This window comes from Dipodomys spectabilis, unplaced genomic scaffold (assembly GCF_019054845.1).
Source record: "Dipodomys spectabilis isolate Male_0828 unplaced genomic scaffold, ASM1905484v1 ptg000094l, whole genome shotgun sequence".
NCBI lineage: Eukaryota > Metazoa > Chordata > Mammalia > Rodentia > Heteromyidae > Dipodomys > Dipodomys spectabilis.
Window position 1 is genome coordinate 21,607,537 of NW_024870771.1, and position 21,072 is coordinate 21,628,608.

The 21,072-nt window shown below is 38.6% G+C and overlaps 1 protein-coding gene across 1 annotated transcript in view; it reads left to right on the forward strand.

Moving 5' to 3' along the window:
• The window catches only part of LOC122112433 (DNA repair protein SWI5 homolog), a 47,242-nt gene extending 26,445 nt beyond the window's left edge, over window positions 1-20,797 (forward strand). The window contains exon 3 of the mRNA XM_042685240.1: window positions 20,210-20,797. Coding sequence (XP_042541174.1) covers window positions 20,210-20,575 — 366 coding nt within the window. The 3' untranslated portion in view covers window positions 20,576-20,797. The remainder of the gene's footprint in view (window positions 1-20,209) is intronic.
• The last annotated feature ends 275 nt before the right edge of the window (window positions 20,798-21,072 follow it).

The window sequence follows — 21,072 nt, forward strand, 5'->3', positions numbered from 1 at the left end:
TAATTTCAACAGTTATCCAAACAAGTTTATATGAATTCACAGAGATTGTTTTTAGATCTATTTGTGCTCATCCTGAGGCTTGAACTCAGGGCATAGGTGTTCTTGAATTTTTTTTTCAAGGCCAGCACCTTACACTTAAGCCACACCTCCACTTCTGGCTCTTTTGGTAATTAGGGAAAAGAGTGTCATGGACTTTCCTGCCCAGGCTGGCTTCAAACTGTGATTCTCCTATCTCACCCTGAGTAGCTAGGATTTTGGGTCAGAGATTATTTTAAAATATTGTTACGATTATTCCTAAAGTATCTAGTTATGTGTGTGTGTGTGTGTGTGTATGTGTGTGTGTGTGGTTCTGTTATTCAGGATGGCCCATGAAGTAAGTAAAAGAGATTTTACTTAAGCCATGAAATAGTCACTACTGTGAATGATAGACAATGTAAGGAAGAAAATATAAGGGACATTTGTAAATCAATCACTTTTCCAAATCTCTGCTTTAATTCTGTTCATAGAATAGAGGATTGTCTTTTTGTTTCATCTCCATTATCCTTATAGATAAGTGCCCTCTGAGTGCCAGACAGGCTCATTTTTTTTTTAAAGAGTTTTTTTTTGTGTGTGTGAAAATACTGTACAGAGGGGTTACAATTACATGGGCAAGATAATGAGTACATTTCTTATCAAGCATTGTAGCCTCCTCCTTTGTTTCCCCTTCCCATCCCTTCCCATCCTCCACTGTTCCCCCAATCCTCCCCACTCCCCCCCCTGCGCCCTCCCCCCCACCAAAGTTATGTATAAAGATTTTGAGTCACAGACTCAAACTTTTGTTAAAGTCTGTAACTTCCCCTTATAATCTCATGAGAAAGACAAAAAATATCAAGAAAATATCAACTTCTCTAAAATATAATTTCGAGTCAGATACCAGTGTAATAATCGCCACATAGGACATAGAAGGCTGATATTAGCAGGATTGACATTCCAGTTCAGGCTGGGAAAGAAAGTCCACAGGACTTCATCTCAGCTGGGCACCAGTGGCTCACACCTGTAATCCTAGATACTCAGGAGGCTGAGATCTGAGGATCATGGTTCAAAGCTAGCCTCGGCAGGAAAGTCCGTGGGACTCTTATCTCCAATAAACCACTAGAAAGCCGGAAGTGGTGCTGTGGCTAAAGCGGTAGAGTACTCGCCTTGAGCTGAATAGCTCAGGGACAGCGCCCAAGCCTATATTTCAAGACACACAATGTGGGGGGAGGGAGAGACAAACTTCATCATTTCAGGGTAAAAGCGCTTGCCTAGCATCCCAGCTATGGTAAGAGGAACAATATAAGTGGATTGTAATAGAGATAAATATCTGGGCAAGAAGTGACATCCTATCTCAAAAATAATCAGCATAAAAAGGTCTGGAGTGTGACTCAGGGGTAAAATGCCTATTTAACAAGCATGACACCCTGAGTTCAAAATCTTAGTACTTCCCTCACAATACAATTTCCAAGCAGATGTAATTTGGAGATAAGCAGGAGTAAACTTCAGATAACTAAAAAAGAAAAATGGCAAAGCTACTTGCCAAAACTAAGACAAATCTTTTGGGAAGTATTATATCTGGATGTTAAACAATTATTTAGAATGAATTTCTACATACAAGTTATGAGTCATAAATCTATAGTTGATTATTTCTTGCTTCCAACTGTTTGCTGATTTTCTTTTCATTGATATGGCCTGATTATCCTGAAACAAAATCTATAGATTTCTGTTTCCTCAGATCTACTTACTCTACTTACAATTGATAGTGTGTTCATACTAGGCCCATATATTGGCTCTACTGCTAGTTATGACCATTTCTTCTATATATGATGTCCATAATGTCTTACTTGCCTTGCTCAACTCCTAGTTTCATTTTCTCTGACCTACTTTGACCTTTGCCACTTTGAACCTAAGATAACATTCTGTACTAGCTTCAATGAGCTTCCTGTTTGCCTGCTAACTCCCAGATCTATCCATGCCTTGCCCTTCTTGTGCAAAGGCTATGCAAAGGCAGTTGATTCATAATAACTCCATTTTCTAGAGTCATGTACTCATGCTCAAAAGGAAGTAGGACATTTGGTGCGGGGGGGGGGGGGGGGGGGGGGGGGGGGGGGGGAGATTGGGTGGGGGGGACAGGGGGAGGCTGGGCAGGGATGGGAAGGGGAAACAAAGGAGGAGGCTACAATGCTTGATAAGAAATGTACTCATTACCTTGCCCATGTAATTGTAACCCCTCTGTACAGTATTTTCACAATAAAAATAAAAATTAAAAAATAAAAAAAGGAAGTAGGACAATGAAAGATAAAAAGAAAAAAGTGAAACCAGAAGCACTAGTAAAATAAGGGGAAAGTACATGGAACTCCCTCTCCTCACTTGATCTCACACACACACATATTTGGATCCGGAAGTGTCTCCATAATGGCCTCTTTCCCTCTGGAATTGTCATTTTCCTAGCCACAGGCAATGGCTCCAGGGATCTAGTAACCCATATCCACTGTGGATTTCTCCAGTCCTAGAGATAGATGCTAAAGGCTTCCTGCAGTAGCTACCACTTACAGTACCCCGTCCTCAGTCTGACTTACCTACTCTTCCAATTCCTCTGTGACTTATTCCTTTGTAAAAATGCCCTCAACTGAACTTCCTGTCAAGTCTCTGACTCCTTCAGGACCTCATCTCCCACGCTGAGGTGACAATACCTGACAAGTCAGTAGGCAAAGAGCGAAATAATGATCATAATCACATAAGAACTTATGTAGGTATTTCATGTGAGTATTGCAGGCTCATACCCAGAAAAGTTCTGAGGAGCTATAAAATAACTAATGTATTATTGAAAATAGTACAAAGGAGACAATCATTTATAATTTTTAAGATGCATTTATTTAATTCCTATCTTTATTCTTTAACAGTCTCCTCTCAATAGAATCACGGGGGAATGGAGCAGAGAATATGAAGAATGATGCCCACGCTGATCCCAAAATAGTTCAAAGTGGAATTGCTACATAAAGAATAAAAGTATGTAATCATCACCACAGCAGGTAACAAAATGCATTTAGCTCTGTAGGTCCTCTGTGAGCCTGTGTTCCTCTCCCACCACAAACTCAATCTCTGCCTTCACTTTACCTTCCATAACACAAAAGCATTGTAAGAAGTCAAATAATGTAACAAATCACATTCTAAGTTAGGCTTCTTACATGGAAGCATGCTGGAAATTTGTCAGTATCCTAGATGGCTTAGAAGTGATGATCCTTTGAAGATCACTTTGAAAAATACAACTTTTGTGCTGGGTGAAAAGTGTTTAGTTCATAGTGTCTAGTTGGTCATCAGATCCTTTTTTGGTTTTGTTGAAATGGAAGGCAACTAGTAGCCACAAGGGGTAGCTTTATTCTTTAACTACATATTAGTTTGCTTGGAATTCTATGACAAAATGTCACAAACTGAATGACTTAAATGACGGAAATCAGTTGTTTCATAGTTTGAGGGCCTAGTACTTGGATATCAAAGCTTAGGTGGAGTTTTTTCTTTCTGAGGCTGTGAAGGGAAATGTACTTGATTAGCTTTGTAAATATCCTATTTCCAAATAAAGCCACATTCTGAAGAAGGAGAAGGAGAATCTCTAATAGAAATTTATTGTTTTATATGGTAGAAGATAGAAATTTTAAATTCAGGTTCTATATAGCTATTAGATTCAAAGGGTTTATATGTTTGAATATATTTTTATAAATCATGTTTTTATTAATATTATGCATAGGAAGTGGTGCTGTGGCTCAAGTTGTAGAACACTCACCTTGAACTGAAGAGCTCAGAACAGTGCCCAGGCCCAGAGTTCAAGCTCCACAATTGACAGAAAAATTGTTATAAATATTATGCATATATTATACTTATATTTCTATACATACATATATATTTCTTTTTTTTATTGTAAAGCTACTATACAGAGGGTTACAGTTACATGAGTGAGGTTATGAGTACACTTCCTCTTGAACATTGTTACCCCCTCCATTGTTTTCCCCCTATATTTCTAGATGTACTTATTAAGCAGTTAATAAGTATCAAAAGCTGCTGATCATATTTTTTGTATTCTTGGGGAAGTATTAGTTAAATCATGTGAAATAAGTCAATATTCAACCATTTTGCCTACAAAAATATATGTATCTTATGGTAATCCTAATTATAACATCCACATTTAAGAACAAGAACCCCCAAGGCTGACATGTGCATATAGTTGGCATAGGAGACTACCTGAACCCAGATCTCTTGTTTCCACCAAGTAGAAGGTGTGAATTTCAGGCCATAAGGATGCATGCATGACTCTCATTTACAACTTTGACCTAACTGCCACCACTAGTAGAAATGACTGTCAATTAAATCAAGATTTTTTTCCCTCATCACTTCCAACCCTCCCCTTCCCCCCCTCCTGCCATTCTTGACATGTCTGGGTGGTTCTTCCCTCAGTGTTCTTTCTGTTTCTGTTCTGTGCTGGCTGTGTGGGGGCTCTGACTTGTCCCTGCTGTTATTTTGGCATTTAGGCATGGATCCCTGCAACTCCCAAGAAGAATTGCCTCACAGACTATAGGTTTTGATACTGCCAAATCTGAATCTGAACCATTTAACCACTTTAGCCTCAGGAAGTAGAGAAGTTGGGCTCTGACCACCAACCTGGAGACCCATCAAAGAATTGACTTGGGAACTGTAAACACTTGTTAGCTAAGCACAGTAATGCATATCTGGAGAGGTGGTCCTAACAATGGAGAGATTGAGAACGGATGATCATGAATTCAAGGCCAACTTAGGCTACATATCCAGAGGGAGGAGGTAGGAAGGGAGAGAAAGAGATTGCAAAAGCTTAATTTTTGGCCTAAGAAAAGCAATAGACTTTTTTTTTCTTTTTTTCTTTTTTGTCAGTCATAGGACTTGAACTCTGGGCCTGGGCGCTGTCCCTCAGCTCTGTAGCTCATGGCTAGCGTTCTACCACTTGAGCCACAGCATCACTTCCGGCTTTTTTTTTTTTTTCTGCTTATGTGGTGCTGAGGAAATGAACCCAGGGCCTCATGCATGCAAGGCAAGCACCTTACCACTGAGCCACCTTCCCAGCCCCAGCAATAGACAAATATTTCCCTGCATTTGTTTTTAAAGGCTGTTTGAGCATGCCAGAAAGTCGAGAATCAGTTCTGTGCTCTTTTGTTTCTTTCTTGAGGCAATAAAGGCAAAATTACTAGCTACTGGAATAAAAGAATGATGAGAGGGGAGAAAACAGGAGAGAACAGATGGGAGAAAGGAAAAACAGTGGTCAGTGTTTAATACTGTCTGCTCCTGTTCTTAATCCAACTTCTCAGATAGTTCTCAAACTTGAGGATACCTCCTTAAAACAGACAGATTTTATTTGGAGAATTCAACTCTTAGTCCATAGGAACAGGCTAATCTTTACGGTCCCACAAGTTCAATTGAACTCAGAGCTTATGTTCTTACAAATAGGAAGAAATATTTGAGGTAGATGAAACTGAAATTATTTTTCCATCAAGAATTGAATAGCAACCTGGCCTTGTTGGAAAAGCACAGTTCATTGTGATTCTGTGGCTCTTTTGCTTTGCCTAAGCAATAAAATTAAATATTCGTTTCATTTGTTTATTTTGTCTTTCTTTTGCTTTTGTGGTTTTTTGTTTGTATGTTTTTGATTTGAGATAGGGTTTCATTATGTCTCAACTGGTCTCAAATTTGCCACCCTCCTGCCTCAGCCTCCTGAGTGCTGGGATGATAGGTGTATATCCACCACACCCACCTGTAACATTGCTTTTATATACAGATGCAGTACTAGGCTATTATTTAACCAAGCCTTTTGAATGTCAGAACTCCATTAAAATGGTACAACAGCCTGGTACTGGCATTCCTACAGTTCCAGTGACTTGAGATGCCGAGGCAAGAAGTTTATGTGATTCCAGGAGTTTGAGTCCAGTGTGGGCAACATAGTAAGACACTGTCTCAAAAAAGAAAAAAAAATGGCACGAAAGATTATGAAGAGTCAAGCAAACTGTATTTCTATGCTACATTTAAATTGCAAAGGAGAGGAAGAAGTAGGGGGAAGCATGCAATTAAAGGCATTTTAAGCTCTTTAGTGGGAGGAACAGCAAAATATTCTATATTTGAAATTGTAGTGGGAACGTGAAGTTCTAAGGTGGTAGGGGGTGGGGATGAGGAAGCATAAAAGAAGAAAACATTGTGTACTCAGATGCATGAAAGGTATTTGATTAGATACTTTTTTGAGTTTTGCCTTTTGTGTCTTTATTTATTATAATTAAAGTAGTTATCCAAAGGGGTTACAATTCCATACAGCAGGTTATGAGTGCAAATGCTTCTTGGTCAGTCTCACCTCTTCCATCATTCTTCCTCTTTTTCTCCATCCTGTTCCTACTTACAAGTTACATAGTTTATTTGTTTTGTAATGTACATTGAATATGATGACTTCATTTGCTCACCTTTCCACTCTCCATATGTGTTTTCCTCCTTTCCCCTCCCCCCCAAAATGTTTTCCACTTTATGGTATTCATTTTAAAAAACAGTACACTAGTTGTTCAAGGAAGCTATACCTTTGGACTCCTTCTCTAAGTATACCATCAATTTGTTTTTGTGTGAGTGCATTGAGACTTGTATCATGCATATTTATGTTTTAGATCTAGCTTCCACATATGAGAGAAAACATGTGCCACTGTCTCTCTGAGCCTGGCTTACTTCACTTGGCATGATTTTTTTCTAGGTACATCTATTTCCCTGCAAATGACATAATATTATTTTTTCTAGTGAATGGATAAAATTTCACCATGTATGTGCACCACATTCACTTGATCCATGCATCTGTTATAAGGCATCTGGGATGTTTCTATAACTTGGCTATTGTGAATAGTGCAGTAATGAACATGGATGTACAAGTGTCTTTACTGTATTTTGACTAGTCATGCTCTGGGTAGATGCCCAAGAGTGGTATTGCTGGATCATAGGGTAGTTTTTTTTTTTTATTTTTGCCAGTACTGGAGCTTGGACTCAGGGCCTGGGCGCTATCCCCCAGCTTCTTTTGTTCAAGAATAGCACTCTCTCACTTGAGCCACAGTGCCACTTCCAGCTTTGTCTGTTTATGTGGTACTGAGGAATTGAACCCAGGGCTTCATGAATGCTCTCCACTACTCAGCTACATTCTAAGCCCATCATAGAGTTTTTTTTATTTTTTTGAGGAATCCCTCAACTGCTTTCTAGTATTTTTCATTGTTTAATTTTTCGATGCTGGCCAATTACTGGGGTGAGATAGAATCTCAATGTTGTTTGATTTACATTTCCTTTATGGTCAAGGATGTGGAGCATTTCCTCATGTGTTTATTGGCCATTCTTACTTTTTCTGAGAAGTCTCTATGTAGTTCCTTTGCTCATTTTTTGGCTGGGTTATTAATTTTTAGGGGAGGTTAGTTTCATAAGCTCCTTGTATATTTTGCATATTCGTCTCTTGGATATATAGCTAGCAAAGATCTCTCAGTTTGTGGGATGTCTTTATAGAAGATTAGTTACTTGGAAGAATCAGAGAAACCACACACAAAACAAAGGATGAATAAATTAGCATTTGTCTTAAGGAGTGAGAGATATGCAGGAGGGAGAAAGGGAGAAAGAATGAGTGAATGTGAAGGGTTTGTCAGAGTGCAAAGAAGCAAGAGGGAACAAAAATAAATAAAATAAAATACATAACTATAATAGGACATCCGAATGGAGTAGAAAGGGTGGCAAATGCAGTCACTGTATTCAATGTACATTCTGTAAAATTGAACCACATGACTTGAGGGTATGGATGGGATAGGGAAAAATGATAGAAGCGGTGACATTTAGCAAGACACATTTTACCTGACTTGTGGAATTAAAACTCCTTTGTATATCTACAAAAAAAATTAAATATAGGGCCAGGTGCTGATGGCTCACACCTGCAACCCTAGCTACTCAGGAGGCTGAGATCTGGGGATCATGGTTCAAAGCCAGCCTGGGCAGAAACGTCTATGAGACTCAACAATTAACCACCAGAAAACAGGAAGTGGAGCTATGGCTCAAGTGGTAGAACACTGGCCTTGAGCTGAAGAGCTGAGGAACAGCTCCCAGGCCCAGAGTTCAAGCCCCATAACTTACCAAAACTAACTAACTAGTGCATTAGCTAGGCATGCTGTTAATGTTTAATTTAGTTTACATAGCTTTAACATTTAACATAGTTTTATATTTTTCTAAAAATATCCTAAAACATGCAACTCAACTTTCCTAGACCCAGACCCAAAAAGAGATTCATAGTTACTTGCTTGTCTAGTCCCAGAAATATTCCTCTCTGGGAGGCTAATTTTGTTTTCTCCCTGACAAACTGAGAATATAAACATCAGTTGTTTCTTCAACAAGGAACAACGATCAAAACTACTCCAGTTCCTAAAGGAAGAGGCAAACAGCACAAATGGTTCAAGTATTTCCAGTAAGAACTTACTTTTTACACAGATAATCCCTCCCAGCTGTATTGCACTTCCTACTTCTAAAATACTTTCAGATGCATGACCACACTAGAATTTCAGTGAGTTCTAGCATTAAAGAAATATTCTCAATCATATGGTTTTATGGGCTGCTTTTTCCAATTTCAAAACCAATGAAATGTACAATATGGCTAATTGGTTCTTTGTAAGCTCAATACGCTCAATCTTTCACTTTTTTTCTGGTGAATTTCTTTCTCTTTCTTCCAAAAAGAACATTTGGGGCTAGTTGTCAGTTCTCTTGACTCTGAAAAAATTACTCAGTACAGTACCATTAAAAAACCCAGAAAAAGACCTCCAAGTTGGGACAATTATGTAGCCCTCTATGATGGACTATACATACTGGTTGCTGCTTCATATATTCTAGAAGTGTATAGATATGTTCTAGATCTATGTAACTACATTCTATTCAATTTGCATAATGGCAATATTATCTGAATACACATTTGTTACAATGTACTTCTATTGTTAAATGACACATGTACACATACACATACACACACATTTTTCCTTAACTTCAATAGTACTTTTCTTTCTTCTCTAAGGCTTCTATTTTTATTCCATTCTCTATGTTCTTCTTCATGCTTGTCTTTATTGTTTTTTTTTTTTTTATTGTTGCTTTGGTCTGCTTGTGTTTCTGTTTTTTATTTGGTTTTGCTATGTAGCCCAGGCTGGTCTAGAACTCCTGATCCTCCAGCCTTAGCTTCTGAGTGCTATGCTTATAGGTAGGCACTACCATACCTGGCTCTTATTTGTCTTATAGATTTCCAGCATCAATTAGCTTGAGAGCCAGCAATGTGCATGTGGACACCTGGGAATGAGAGCGCAGGTGAAGCCCAGCATTGAGCTCCTGTTCCTATTTTCAAAGCTCTTTGTGATTCAGCAACTTGCAAATGCATTTACACTTTGCAAAATGCTATTGTCTTTACTTAGTGGAGATGCTCTCTGCTCCCTCCACTTTGCTCTCTTGCTAGCTCTTAGGAGCACTCTCTCTTAATAGGGGACTTGCTGCAGCTATCTATTCCAATTTTACCTCTGTTGGCTGTCTCTGAGTTACACTGGTCCAGGGAGAAGGGATTTATTTTGCTCACCTTTTACCAGAACCACAGTGTCACCTGAGAAAGTCTCACTGACTCAGCCAAACACTATTTTCTGTGTTGTTCCAGTAATCGCTCTCCTCAGCTTCTGAAAGTAAATAGCAGAAATTCACCTATTCATCATTCCAGAGCCATTTTTTGGGTGGTAGAACAGCTCTAGTGGATGCTTACGTCACGTTCTATTACACAGGCCACAAAACCCTTTGCAAAGTGTAATGCATTATACAAAGAGGGTATTATTGTACTTGTGTTTGGAAACAGCAGCCCATTAAAGAAAAAGTCTTCCTGTGTACATCTTACCTATCCCCTATTCCTGCTCCACCATTTATAGGAATGACTTTGGGCTAACTTGTCTTTCTTTACCTTGAAGTCTTTAAAAGAATGGCACATGACTACAGTGGGGAACAGAGGAGTAGATATATAGGTATGTTACAGATACAGATACATACATAGATATAGATATAGACACAGATACAGATATAGACACAGATACAGATATAGATATAGACATAGATGAATGGGCCAGACATGTTGGCACATACTTGTAATCCCAGCACTTAAGAGGTAAGGCATAAAGTTTAGGGCCAGCCTGGGATAAATATTAGCAAGACTCTGTTTCAAAAAGAAAAATCAAATTTGAGAACTGGGATAGTCATTAATTAATCCTGAATATATACTACTGCCTCTGGCTCCCATCATTTGGAAATACCTTCAAATTTACTCATTGGGGCTAAAACATACAACTAATTTACAATAAACAAGACCCAATTCTGTCAAATCAACTGGCCTCTAAAAGTAACTTCCAATTTTCCCCAATTTTTCTTTTAGCAAAATTATTATTACATAATAACTTTCCTCAGTATCCTTTTCCTAATTGTACTGAGAACACTCACTGTACCTGCAGCATGAATTCTAATAGTAGGTATATGGCACAAAATCAAACACTAATACTGAGAATGATAAATGAAGGAAATTGTGTCAATGAAAATGTTAGTTTTATTTGTGTCATACCAAATTGTATATCATATTGGGATTAAAACTAGATAAGCAGGTGGGCCTTAGTTTCTCCCACTTGTAATTCTAAGTACTCAGTAGTGCTGAGATCTGGAGGGTCCAAAGCTAGCCTGAGCTTTGAATGCAGATTTCTAAAATAACCAGGAAAATACTAGCCTGGAAGCGTGGCTCAGCTGGTAGATTTTTTTTTTAAAATCACACATAATCCCCACATACTAAAGTAATTTTCTGTTTCTTCTTATTCTTCCCAATTTTGTCTCCCTCTAATACAAACATAATACACCCAAACAAATGCAGAGCATAATACAATGTGTGTATGTAATTTGGTTTTTTTTTTCTTTTGTTGATTGCACTAGGCTTGAATTCATGGCCTCATGCTTGCTTGCTTGCTCACCCAGCTGAGTAAAATTTTAGTGTATTTAGTGATAAAGAAAATACAGGCCTTGGATTTCTATCTTCATGCTTTTGAGCTTTCCTTCACTCGTGTTTTCTTGCCTGTCTGTTCCTTTGTGACTTGCACCCCGGCTTTGCTGGTGTACTCAAGTGCTTCCATGTTTGAAACTGTACTTCTGCTATTTATTCCAGCTATAAATTCTGCAGAAGATAAAACGGAGTCAGTAGGGTCACTAATTTCCTTATGTTTTAATTCTCTGAAGTGTCACCTGCAATGATTAGCCTTGGGTCTCTCATCGACGTCTGCCTTCCCTTTATCCCTAAATTTCCTTGCACAGATTCGCCAGTCTACAATCTGTCTACGCAAAATTAAAATGAACTTGGGGTCTTGTGCTCTTATTCAGGTTCTTTGCTCATGACTGGTACTCTACCACTTGAGCCAGCCTTCAGTCCAGCTTTTTTCTGTTAATTGAGTCTTCTGGATTTTTCTACCCAGGCTAACTCAAACTGTGATTCTCAGATCACAGCCTTCTGAGTAGCTAGGATTACTGTCATGAGCCACCAGTATCCAGCTAAAAGAGAGATTTTGATATCATGATTAAAAAAAAGTGGTAGAAAGAGAGTAAGTTAGTTTTTGGGCCATCAGTGGGTCTGCAAAAGCTTTCATTTTTAAAGGGAACAAATATATCATAATATTAAGACATTGAAAAGAAAAGTAGTAGATGTACACTAGTTTGTATTTTATCCATATGTGTATACTATTTCGCAATTAAAAAATGTCATTGCTACTTCTTATTCCATTTAGCTGGTAAATTTGAAGTTTTTTACGTGTATGTTTGAAATCTTACAGGAAACAACAAATACAGAATTTGTAGATGAGGAGGGAACCTATCCAAACTGGACGGTTGAGATGGGTACCAGTGGCTCATACTTGTAATCCTAGCAACTCAGGAGACTGAGATCTGGAGGATTTGAAGTCATCCCTAGTAGAAGAGTTCACCTTACTTCATTAAAGAAATGACCAGCAAAAAGCAGAGCTGAAGAGTACCAACCTAGTAAGTCTGAGATCCTGAGTTCAAACCCCCATATATTTTTTTAAGTGTAAGGCAGGTTAAGAAGATTATTATAATTAACAGAACAGGAAGCAAAGTTATAGATACCCATAAAAATTCTGACTAAGAGCTAAAGTTAGTTACCTAAGGTTCTAATAGAGAAACTAAAAATAATGAAGCATCCTCTCAGAGAGAGGAGGGGATGAGTGAACTAAGTTCTCATCATCAGAATAGGAAGGAAGTCTGTGGATCAGATAAAGTCTGTTTGATAAATAAAGAAGTGATATGACTGTATTATTTAGAGATAGGGAAGTAGCCACCCAGAAGAGTTTTTTTTTTAAATTGTAGCTATAAAGAAGTTGAAAGTCAGATCTAGTATATTAAGTGGAAGGCAAAAAGGAGACAGAAAACAAGATGTAGCAGCAAAGTATTCTTTCATAATAAACTCTTCAGCATTATTGGATAGTTTCTGTTATTTTGTTGTAGTGTCATAATGATTCTATATTACTTGGATAATTTTTTCAATAAAAGAACTGAGGTTATAACTCAACAGTAAAGGGTTTGCCTAACATATATGAGGGCTTTGCCTCAATACTTAGCACAATTTAAAAAGTCTGAATGTTTTTTTTTTGGGGGGGGGCCAGTGGTGGGGCCTGAACTCTGGGCTGGGCGCTGTCCCTCAGCTCTTCAGCTCAAGGCTAGCGCTCTACCACTTGAGCCACTTCCAGCTTTTTTCTTTTTGCTTATGGGGTGCTGAGGAATCGAACCCAGGGCCTCGAGCATGCAAGGCAAGCACTCTACCACTGAGCCACCTTCTCAGCCCCTGAATGTTTTAATTAGTATATTCTAGAATTAATGTCGATGTACCTTCCTTTTTGTCTCTTTTCCTCCTATTTTTGTTTGTTCTTTCCAAATATTTTAGAAATGATTTCCCTAGACTTAAACTTGAACATGATTTATTATTCATTGATGAAAATCTTGTTTCTCAAAGACTGTTAAATAATAAAAAATAAGGCTTTTAGTTAACTGGAATTAAAATATGCCTGTAACTAATGCACAGAGACAGAAAACAGAGTTGAGAGTTTGGGAGGGTTTGGAGAAGTTACTAATGCACTGCCATTATTTGTTGAGAGAGTAGATGAGATGTTTTTGGAATTGGACAGTAACAATAGTTTATACATCTTTTGGGTAAACTGAAATCCACCAAATAATGCCCTTAAAGAAATCAATTTTATGTTACATGAAATACCTTACTATAAAAAATGCCTATAATCAGGCATCAGTGGAACATGCATGTAATCCTAGTGATTTAGGAGGCTGAGATCTGAGGATCACAGTTCTTAGCTAGACCAGACAGAAAAGTCTGTGAGACTTTTGTCTTCAAGCAACCAGCAAAAAGCTAACGGGAGGTGTGGTAATAGAGTGATAGAGTGCTAACCTTGAGCAAGAAAACAGGAGTGGTAGAGTCTGAGTTCAAACCTCAACACTGACACAAAAAATTGCCTATAAAATATTGCAAAGAAATAAACTAGAATGAGAATGATTTTGTTATACATGTAGGTTTTTTCCTATCATCTGTTTCCCCAAAGTTTTGGCAATGTGGTATTACTTTAATAATATAAAAAATATTTTAAAGTAGTATCATTAGCTCAATGTGTACTATCATATTCATGGGTCTATTTTTTTCCTCTTAATTTCACAACTCCTTTTATTTCCTCATGCAGTATAAAGGGAAAAATAATGCATATTTAAACTTTATTTTTGTAATTTGGGGTTTTTTATATTAGTGTGTGTGTGTGTGTGTGTGTGTGTGTGTGTGTGTGTGTGTGTGTGCTGGTCCTGGGGCTTGAACTCAAGGCCTGGATGCTTTTCCTGATATTTTGTGCTCAAGAGTAATGCTCTGCCACTTGAGCCACAGTTCTACTTCTGGATTTCTGCTGATTAATTGGGGATAAGAGTATCACAGACTTTCCTGTATGGGCTGGCTTTGAACCATGATCCTCAGATCTCAGCCTCCTGTACAGCTAGGATTACACATGTAAATCACCAGTGTCTGGCTTATATTACTTTTGTACCATGCTCAAGTTGTAAAAATATTCCCATATGTTTTGTTTCCACATTTTTACTGTGTTTATAAGTTTACATTTTTATAATTTGCTCTGTGTGTGTGTGTGTGTGTGTGTGCTGGTCCTGGGGCTTGAATTCAGGGCCTGCATGCTTTCTCTGCTCCAGGTTAGTACTCTATCACTTGAGCCACAGCTTCATTAAACAGATTTTTAGTGGTTAATTCAAGGTAAGAGTCTCATGGGCTTTCCAGCTCAGGCTGGATCTTCAGATCCCAGACTCCTGAGTAGATAGGATTACAAACAAAAGTAACTGGTGCCTGGCTGCTTTGTGTGTGTGTGTGTGTGTGTGTGTGTGTGTGTGTGTGTGTGTGTCTGTGCACACGTGTGAGCACACACATGCACTAGAGCTTCACTCAGTGTGCACATACCGCTGAGTACTGAGCTACACCTTAGCTCCATAATTTATTTTACATTTATTAAAAAATGTTTCGGGGCTGGGAAGATGGCTCAGTGGTAGAGCACTTGCCTTGCATGCCTGAGGCCCTGGGTTCGAATCCTCAGCACCACATAAGCAAAAAGAAAAAAGCCAGAAGTGGCGCTGTGGCTCAAGTGGTAGAGTGCTAGCCTTGAGCTGAAGAGCTGAAGGACAGTGCCAAGGCCCAGAGTTCAGGCCCCACATCCGGACCCCCTCCCCCAAAAAAGTTTCATTCATTGATTTTTCTGGAATTTATCCTGCTTGATGTATGGTATCAGAAAAATGGACATTAGATTTTATATCAAATTAATGATCATAAATGTATTAATTTTATTTTGTGTGCCAACTTTGTGGAATGCTAAATACATGCAAATTACACATGTATGCACATGCATACACTAGTTTCTTTCAGTGTTAAATTGTTGATTACTAAACCAGTACCATTGTATTAATTATGTATAGTAGGACGTTCTATCTTTTTAAAATTTTTTTAAATTTATTTTTTATTGTGAAAATACTGTACAGAGGGGGTTACAATTACATGGGCAAGATAATGAGTACATTTCTTATCAAGCATTGTAGCCTCCTCCTTTGTTTCCCCTTCCCATCCCTTCCCAGCCTCCCCCCCCTCCGCCCCCCCACCCAATCCTCCCCCGCCCCCACCAAAGTTGTAAAGTTCGTTTTTGACATGACAACTTGTACTTCTCATTGTTGCAACGGGTCCACCTGTATCCTTATTTAAACGACTTGTTTTTCCCCTTCCCTTCCACAAATTATACCGACATCAAATACAGTGAAAGCAGGGGTTATACTGTGGAGGAGGGAAGTTCTATCTTTTTGTAAGATCTTTCTACAGTAGTAGAAAGAAATTACAAAAATAAGTAAGTGAACTTGCATTCAAAGATGTTAAGTGACTTGCTCAACGCACATACTATTTACAACTAGAATTTAGAAAATAGTCTGGTCCCTTCATTTGCATTTGCCATTTTGTGATTTTATTTAACATTTTTTTATTGAGTACCTGTGAAGTATATATCAGAGATGGTCTTAGCTTCTGAGAATCCAGTAATGAAAGAAAAATAAAAATCTATTTCCTTGTGGAGCCATGAAACTCAGCATTACTCTCCTATCTAAATCAATAAAGCTCTGCTAAATTTCCCCCATTTTTTTTTTTTGTGTTGGTCCTGAAGATTGAACTCAGGGATTGGGAACTGTTCCTGAGGTTTTTTCACCCTAGGCTAATGCTCTACCACTTGAGCCACAGCTCTGCTTCTGGCTTTTTAGTGGTCAACTGGCTGTACATGGTCATACTTGCCTGGGCTGACTTCAAACCACAGCCTCAGATCTCAAATTCCTGAGTAGCTAGGATTATAGGCATGAGCCACTGGCACTCAGCTAATTTATCATTTTTAAAAATTATTTTTATATGAAAATGCTAGAAACAGAGGAGTTACAGTTATTTAAGTAAGGCAAAAAGTACATTTCCTTTTGGACAGTGTCACCCCTTTCCTCATTCTCTACCAGTTTTTCTCTCCCATCACCTACAAGTTGTATAGTTCTTTTTCAACATAGTGTCCACTGCTGCATTCATTCTTCATTTGTTCCTCCATTTCTGTGCCTCCCCGTACATGCCCAAAGGCATGTAGACAGACAAATAAGATAAAAAGAAAAGAAACAAAAAGAAATGAATGTTAATTATTACCTCAGCAAAATTACAATCTTGCACTTGACATTTTACAGCCTTGTTTTCTGTATATTTTTTTCAACTCCACAATTCCACAATTCCACTTCTTTTTTTTTTTTAAATGCAAAGCTGAATCTGGCCATTTCAGTCAAGTTTGGCTTCTAAAAACCCCTTGCAAGAAGATCCATTATTAAGAAGCTCAGGACTTTATAAGGACAATTAGTCTAGAGAAATCAAGGTTCCCATTGAACAACAAAAATGTAAGTATACATTTATTGAAATAAAACATGAAATAAAACATTTATGATATAAATAAATACAATAACAAATAAAATAAAACATTTATTGAAATAAAATATGAAATAAAACATTTATGAAATAAATATAACAACAAAAATAAAATGAAACATTTATTGAAATAAAATATGAAATAAAAATAAAATAAGATGTCTGGCACATATTATCCTTCTAACATTTGGGATGAGTTTTCTAAAAGTTCTCTTTTGGGAAGTTTCATATCATATAACATTTATGACAAGTCTTTTCCTTCTGTTTGTTATGATCATTACGTTAGTGGTTTTACAGATACCTGGGATAGTTGAGCTCCGCTATATACTCACAAAATGATTCCTTCAGATGGTCATCTGATAGGAGTTCAATTTGATTTCATATTTGAGTTCTGACATGTGGGCAGAGCTGTTTCAGAGCTAGCTTAATGTATGATTTAGGACAAGTAGGGCATCTTTTCTTTTTTCTTTTTTTGGTCAGTTGTGGGGCTTGAACTCTGGGCCTGGGAGCAGTCCCTTAGCTCTTCAGTTCAAGGTGAACGCTCTACCATTTGAGCTACAGCGCCACTTCTGGTTTTCTGGTGGTTGATTGGAGATAAAAGTCTCACGGACTTTCCTTTCCTGCCTGGGCTGGCTTTGAACTGAGATCCGAAGATCTCAGCCTCCTGAGTAGCTAGAATTACAAGCATCAGCCACCCGCACTCGGCAGTAGGGCATCTTTTGGTTTCTCCATCCACAGACATATGCAAATCACATTAGCTATGTCTCTGAGTCAATTTTATGCTACAGAGTACTACAGACTGGATCATTTATAAAGAACAGAAATTTATTTCTCCCAGTTTTAAAAGCTTGGAAGCCAAAGAAGACGGAGCCAGTAGGTTTGGAGTTTAAAGAGGGCCTGGTCTCTTCCAGAATAATACTATGGATATTTTCATGTTCCAGAGAGAGAAGTTTGTTTCTCACTTAACAGGAAAACACAAGCAGAGAAAACCTCTTCCTACAAGCCTCTATAGCCATATTAACCCATTCATGACATCTCAACACCTTCCAACACTGTTGCACTGAGGATGCAGCTTCCAACACATGAAACTGGAGGTGACAAAAAGGTTCAAAGCACAGCAAGTTGCATCCTAGGATTGCTAGAGAAAAGATAATGGGCCACAACGTGTAATGTTACTAGTCCATTTCTTGGCAGTAATACGTGTTTAAAAAAAGTATTGGTCAGTATTGTCATTGAGATTTCATTATGATTGAGTACAAAGAAGAGTGGATCATGTGTGTGGTATAGGCTGGGATATCTTGAAGATACTGATTGAAAGAAAGATGGGAGGAAAACTAGTGAGTCGGGCCTCTTAGACACTGGAACTCACTTAAAACTGGAAGCATATAGAAATGAGTCAGTGCTCTGAGTCATAGTCTTGCTTCCTTGGCATGTTCAAGGATGTGGTAACTGTGTGACTCAGTATCCTCTCAGCATCCTCCCCGCCCCATGTATGCTGCCGCCGTTCCAGTTGGACTCAGTAATGTCTCTACTTTCCCAGGAAGGCCTTTGATCTCAGCTTACCTATGGCTTCTGCTGGTTCATAACTGTTTAATCTTCCTTTTGTTAACTTCAAATTATTCACAGTCAGTTCCACATCAAGTTTTAGAATAGAATGTCTGCTTGTTTATAATATTCATATTTGAACAGAGATTCTGTGTTAAACCACCTCATAGGTCCAAACCCCTCTAAGAATTGGTAGGTTTAGGGCACAGGCGTGTTCCTGGTTCCTGTCAATTGAGGGAAGAATTGGGTATTGTGGGTGAAAAAGAGTGGGAGAGGTTTCAGGATATAGGATACCTCTATCTTCTCGGTAGGATTATGGCTTCACAATTTCCTGATTTGTGTATAAGTTACACATTGGTTAAATTATGTCCACTTGCTTTAACAGAGCCAACAGGCTCACTTTTCCTCTCTCCAATCATAAGAGTTGTTGCTTTTTGGATTGGGTTTTGTTTTGTTTGTTCAGTACTGTGTTGAATTCAGGGTCTCAAGCTTTTTCACTCAAAGCCAGAACTCTTCCAACAGAGCCACACCTCCACTTTCACCTTTACACTGGTCCTTTGAAATTAGGAATCTCATGGACTTTTTTTTTTTACCTGGACTGGCTTAGAACCAGGATCCTCAAATCTCAGCCTCCTGAATATCTAGGATTATAGGTTGAGCCACCAGTATTCTTGGCTGAGATGTATTATTTTTATGATTGGTTTTGAAGGGAGGTACTCTAACTTGAACTAATTTATTCAGAACAGGAATTTACATACTCAGGAGGATCCAAGGAATGATTAAAAAATGAATACTCAAGTCTAGTCTTCTCACATAACTTTGTTTCTTAAAGTTTTTTTTTCTTTTCTTCCTTGATCCTCTTTAACCTTGAATGATATAGTGTTAGATAATCAAACAGTCTGGGTTTATATAACAGGGAGAAATGTGTGATGTTGCTTGCTATGACTTCTCAGGTCTTCTTTTGAATTTCTTAAGCTGCTCTTGATTTTTTTTGTCTTATTCCTTTCATCTCAGGGCCATGTTGTTCTCCCATCTATGTGCTTCTGTCTTCCATAGTTAGGATGCTTCATGCTGCTCCTTTCTTATCCTGAACTTTATTTTCCTTCATTGATTTCGCTGGGCTTCTCTGCTCCTACTTGTCTCTTGCCTCTTTGTCATTGAGTTCATAAAGTTTTCTCCTTCAGTATTTCAAGAGGAGGATTTCGCTGCAGGAGCAGGTAATCTTTTTCTTTTCTCAACAAAATTTCAAAGGGAAATCATTTGAACTGTTTTTATTCATGTATTAGATTGATTAATTAGGCATCATTGAGGTTTGAATGCTGAACTTTTCACTTGATACACAGATCTTCTACCACTGAACCACACCTGCAACCAGTCCTTTTGCTCTGGGTATTTTTGAAACAGGGCCAAGCTATACTACAATCTCCTTTATAGGCATCTTGCCATACCTGGGATTATAAACATGCTTAGCCACAGTCAGCTTGTGGAGGTGTGGGGGTGGGGGGAGAAGTTACAAACTATTTTTTAACTTAGGCTGCTTCCATATTTGAGGTTACAGGCATTCTTAAAACTCATCTTCTTGTGGTTTTCCCCAATCTCTTCATTTGTCCTCAGTATATCTATTTATTTTTCACATAGAACCAGTCAGTTAGTTAATTTGCTTATTTTTTTAAAATGGGCAACCAGGTACTGCCTATGAGTTTTTTCAGCTTGCTATAACAAACTACCATGGTCCAGGAGGCTTCAGCTACGAAGTTCATTTTCTTGCAAATCTAGAGATGAGACAGTCAGGGTCAATCTATGACTGCATTAGTTTCTTTTTTGGCCTGATTTTGGCTAACAGGTGTAAAGCTACTGTGTCCTTACGGGATCTTCTCCATTGAGTTTGCGTCCTTGTTTGTACCTCTCAAGAGGACATTAGGCATGCAGGATTAAGGCCCACACCAGTGACCTAATTTTACCTTAATTACCTTTTTAAAAGACCCTAACAGAGAATTCTAGTCACCTGGCCAACCTGAGAAGCCTCTGCCCTGGACCCCTCCTTCGCTGCAGACTCCCCCAACCCACCCGGGGGCCTGGGACCCCAGGACGGAACCAGGGCTGAACCGAAGTTGCCGAGGGCCCTTCAGGTCCCCGAGGCCATCTCCCAAATCTGGCCAGGCCTATGGGACCAGTGAGGAGTTCCTGAACCTTGATATTCAGAAACTGAAGGACAAGAGGGAAATGCTGGACAAAGAGATCTATCAACTAATATCTGAGGGCTACAGTGTGGATGAACGGGATGACCACATCTCCCAGCTCCATGAGTATAATGACATCAAGGATGTGGGACAGATGCTGCTGGGCAAGCTGGCTGTTATCCGAGGGGTCACAACTAAAGAGTTGTATCCAGAATTTGATCTGGACATGAGTGACTGAGTAGTGGCGTCCAGCCTCTTGTCTTCAGCCTACTGGGACAGCAGATGTGCACAGGAAAAGCAGTCAGAGCCCATCCACTTCACATGCAAATTATCCAGAGAAAATCATAGATTCTGTACTAACTTGGATGAACCTCTGAGTGGTGGATATTGCCAATTCCAAGGTTCCTGAAGGGTCCCAGTGCTTCTTGTTTCTGGACATGTGTATGCATCTTTTCCATTTTTTAACTATTTTTAGTGAGGTTTGAACTTGAATCCTTGTGCTCCCACTTGGATTTTTCACTCATGGAAGGCACTCTTCCATTTGAGCCATGCCTCCAGTTCAGGCTTTTTGCTGGATAATAAGAGATAAGACTCTTGAATTTGTCTGTCTGGGATGGGTTTAGACTGTGTTCCTTACATAACATTTTCTAACAAACATGTGCAATCTTGGGAAAAAAAAAGACCCTAACACCATATATAGCCATATATAGCACTTCAAAACCTTCATATCTATAC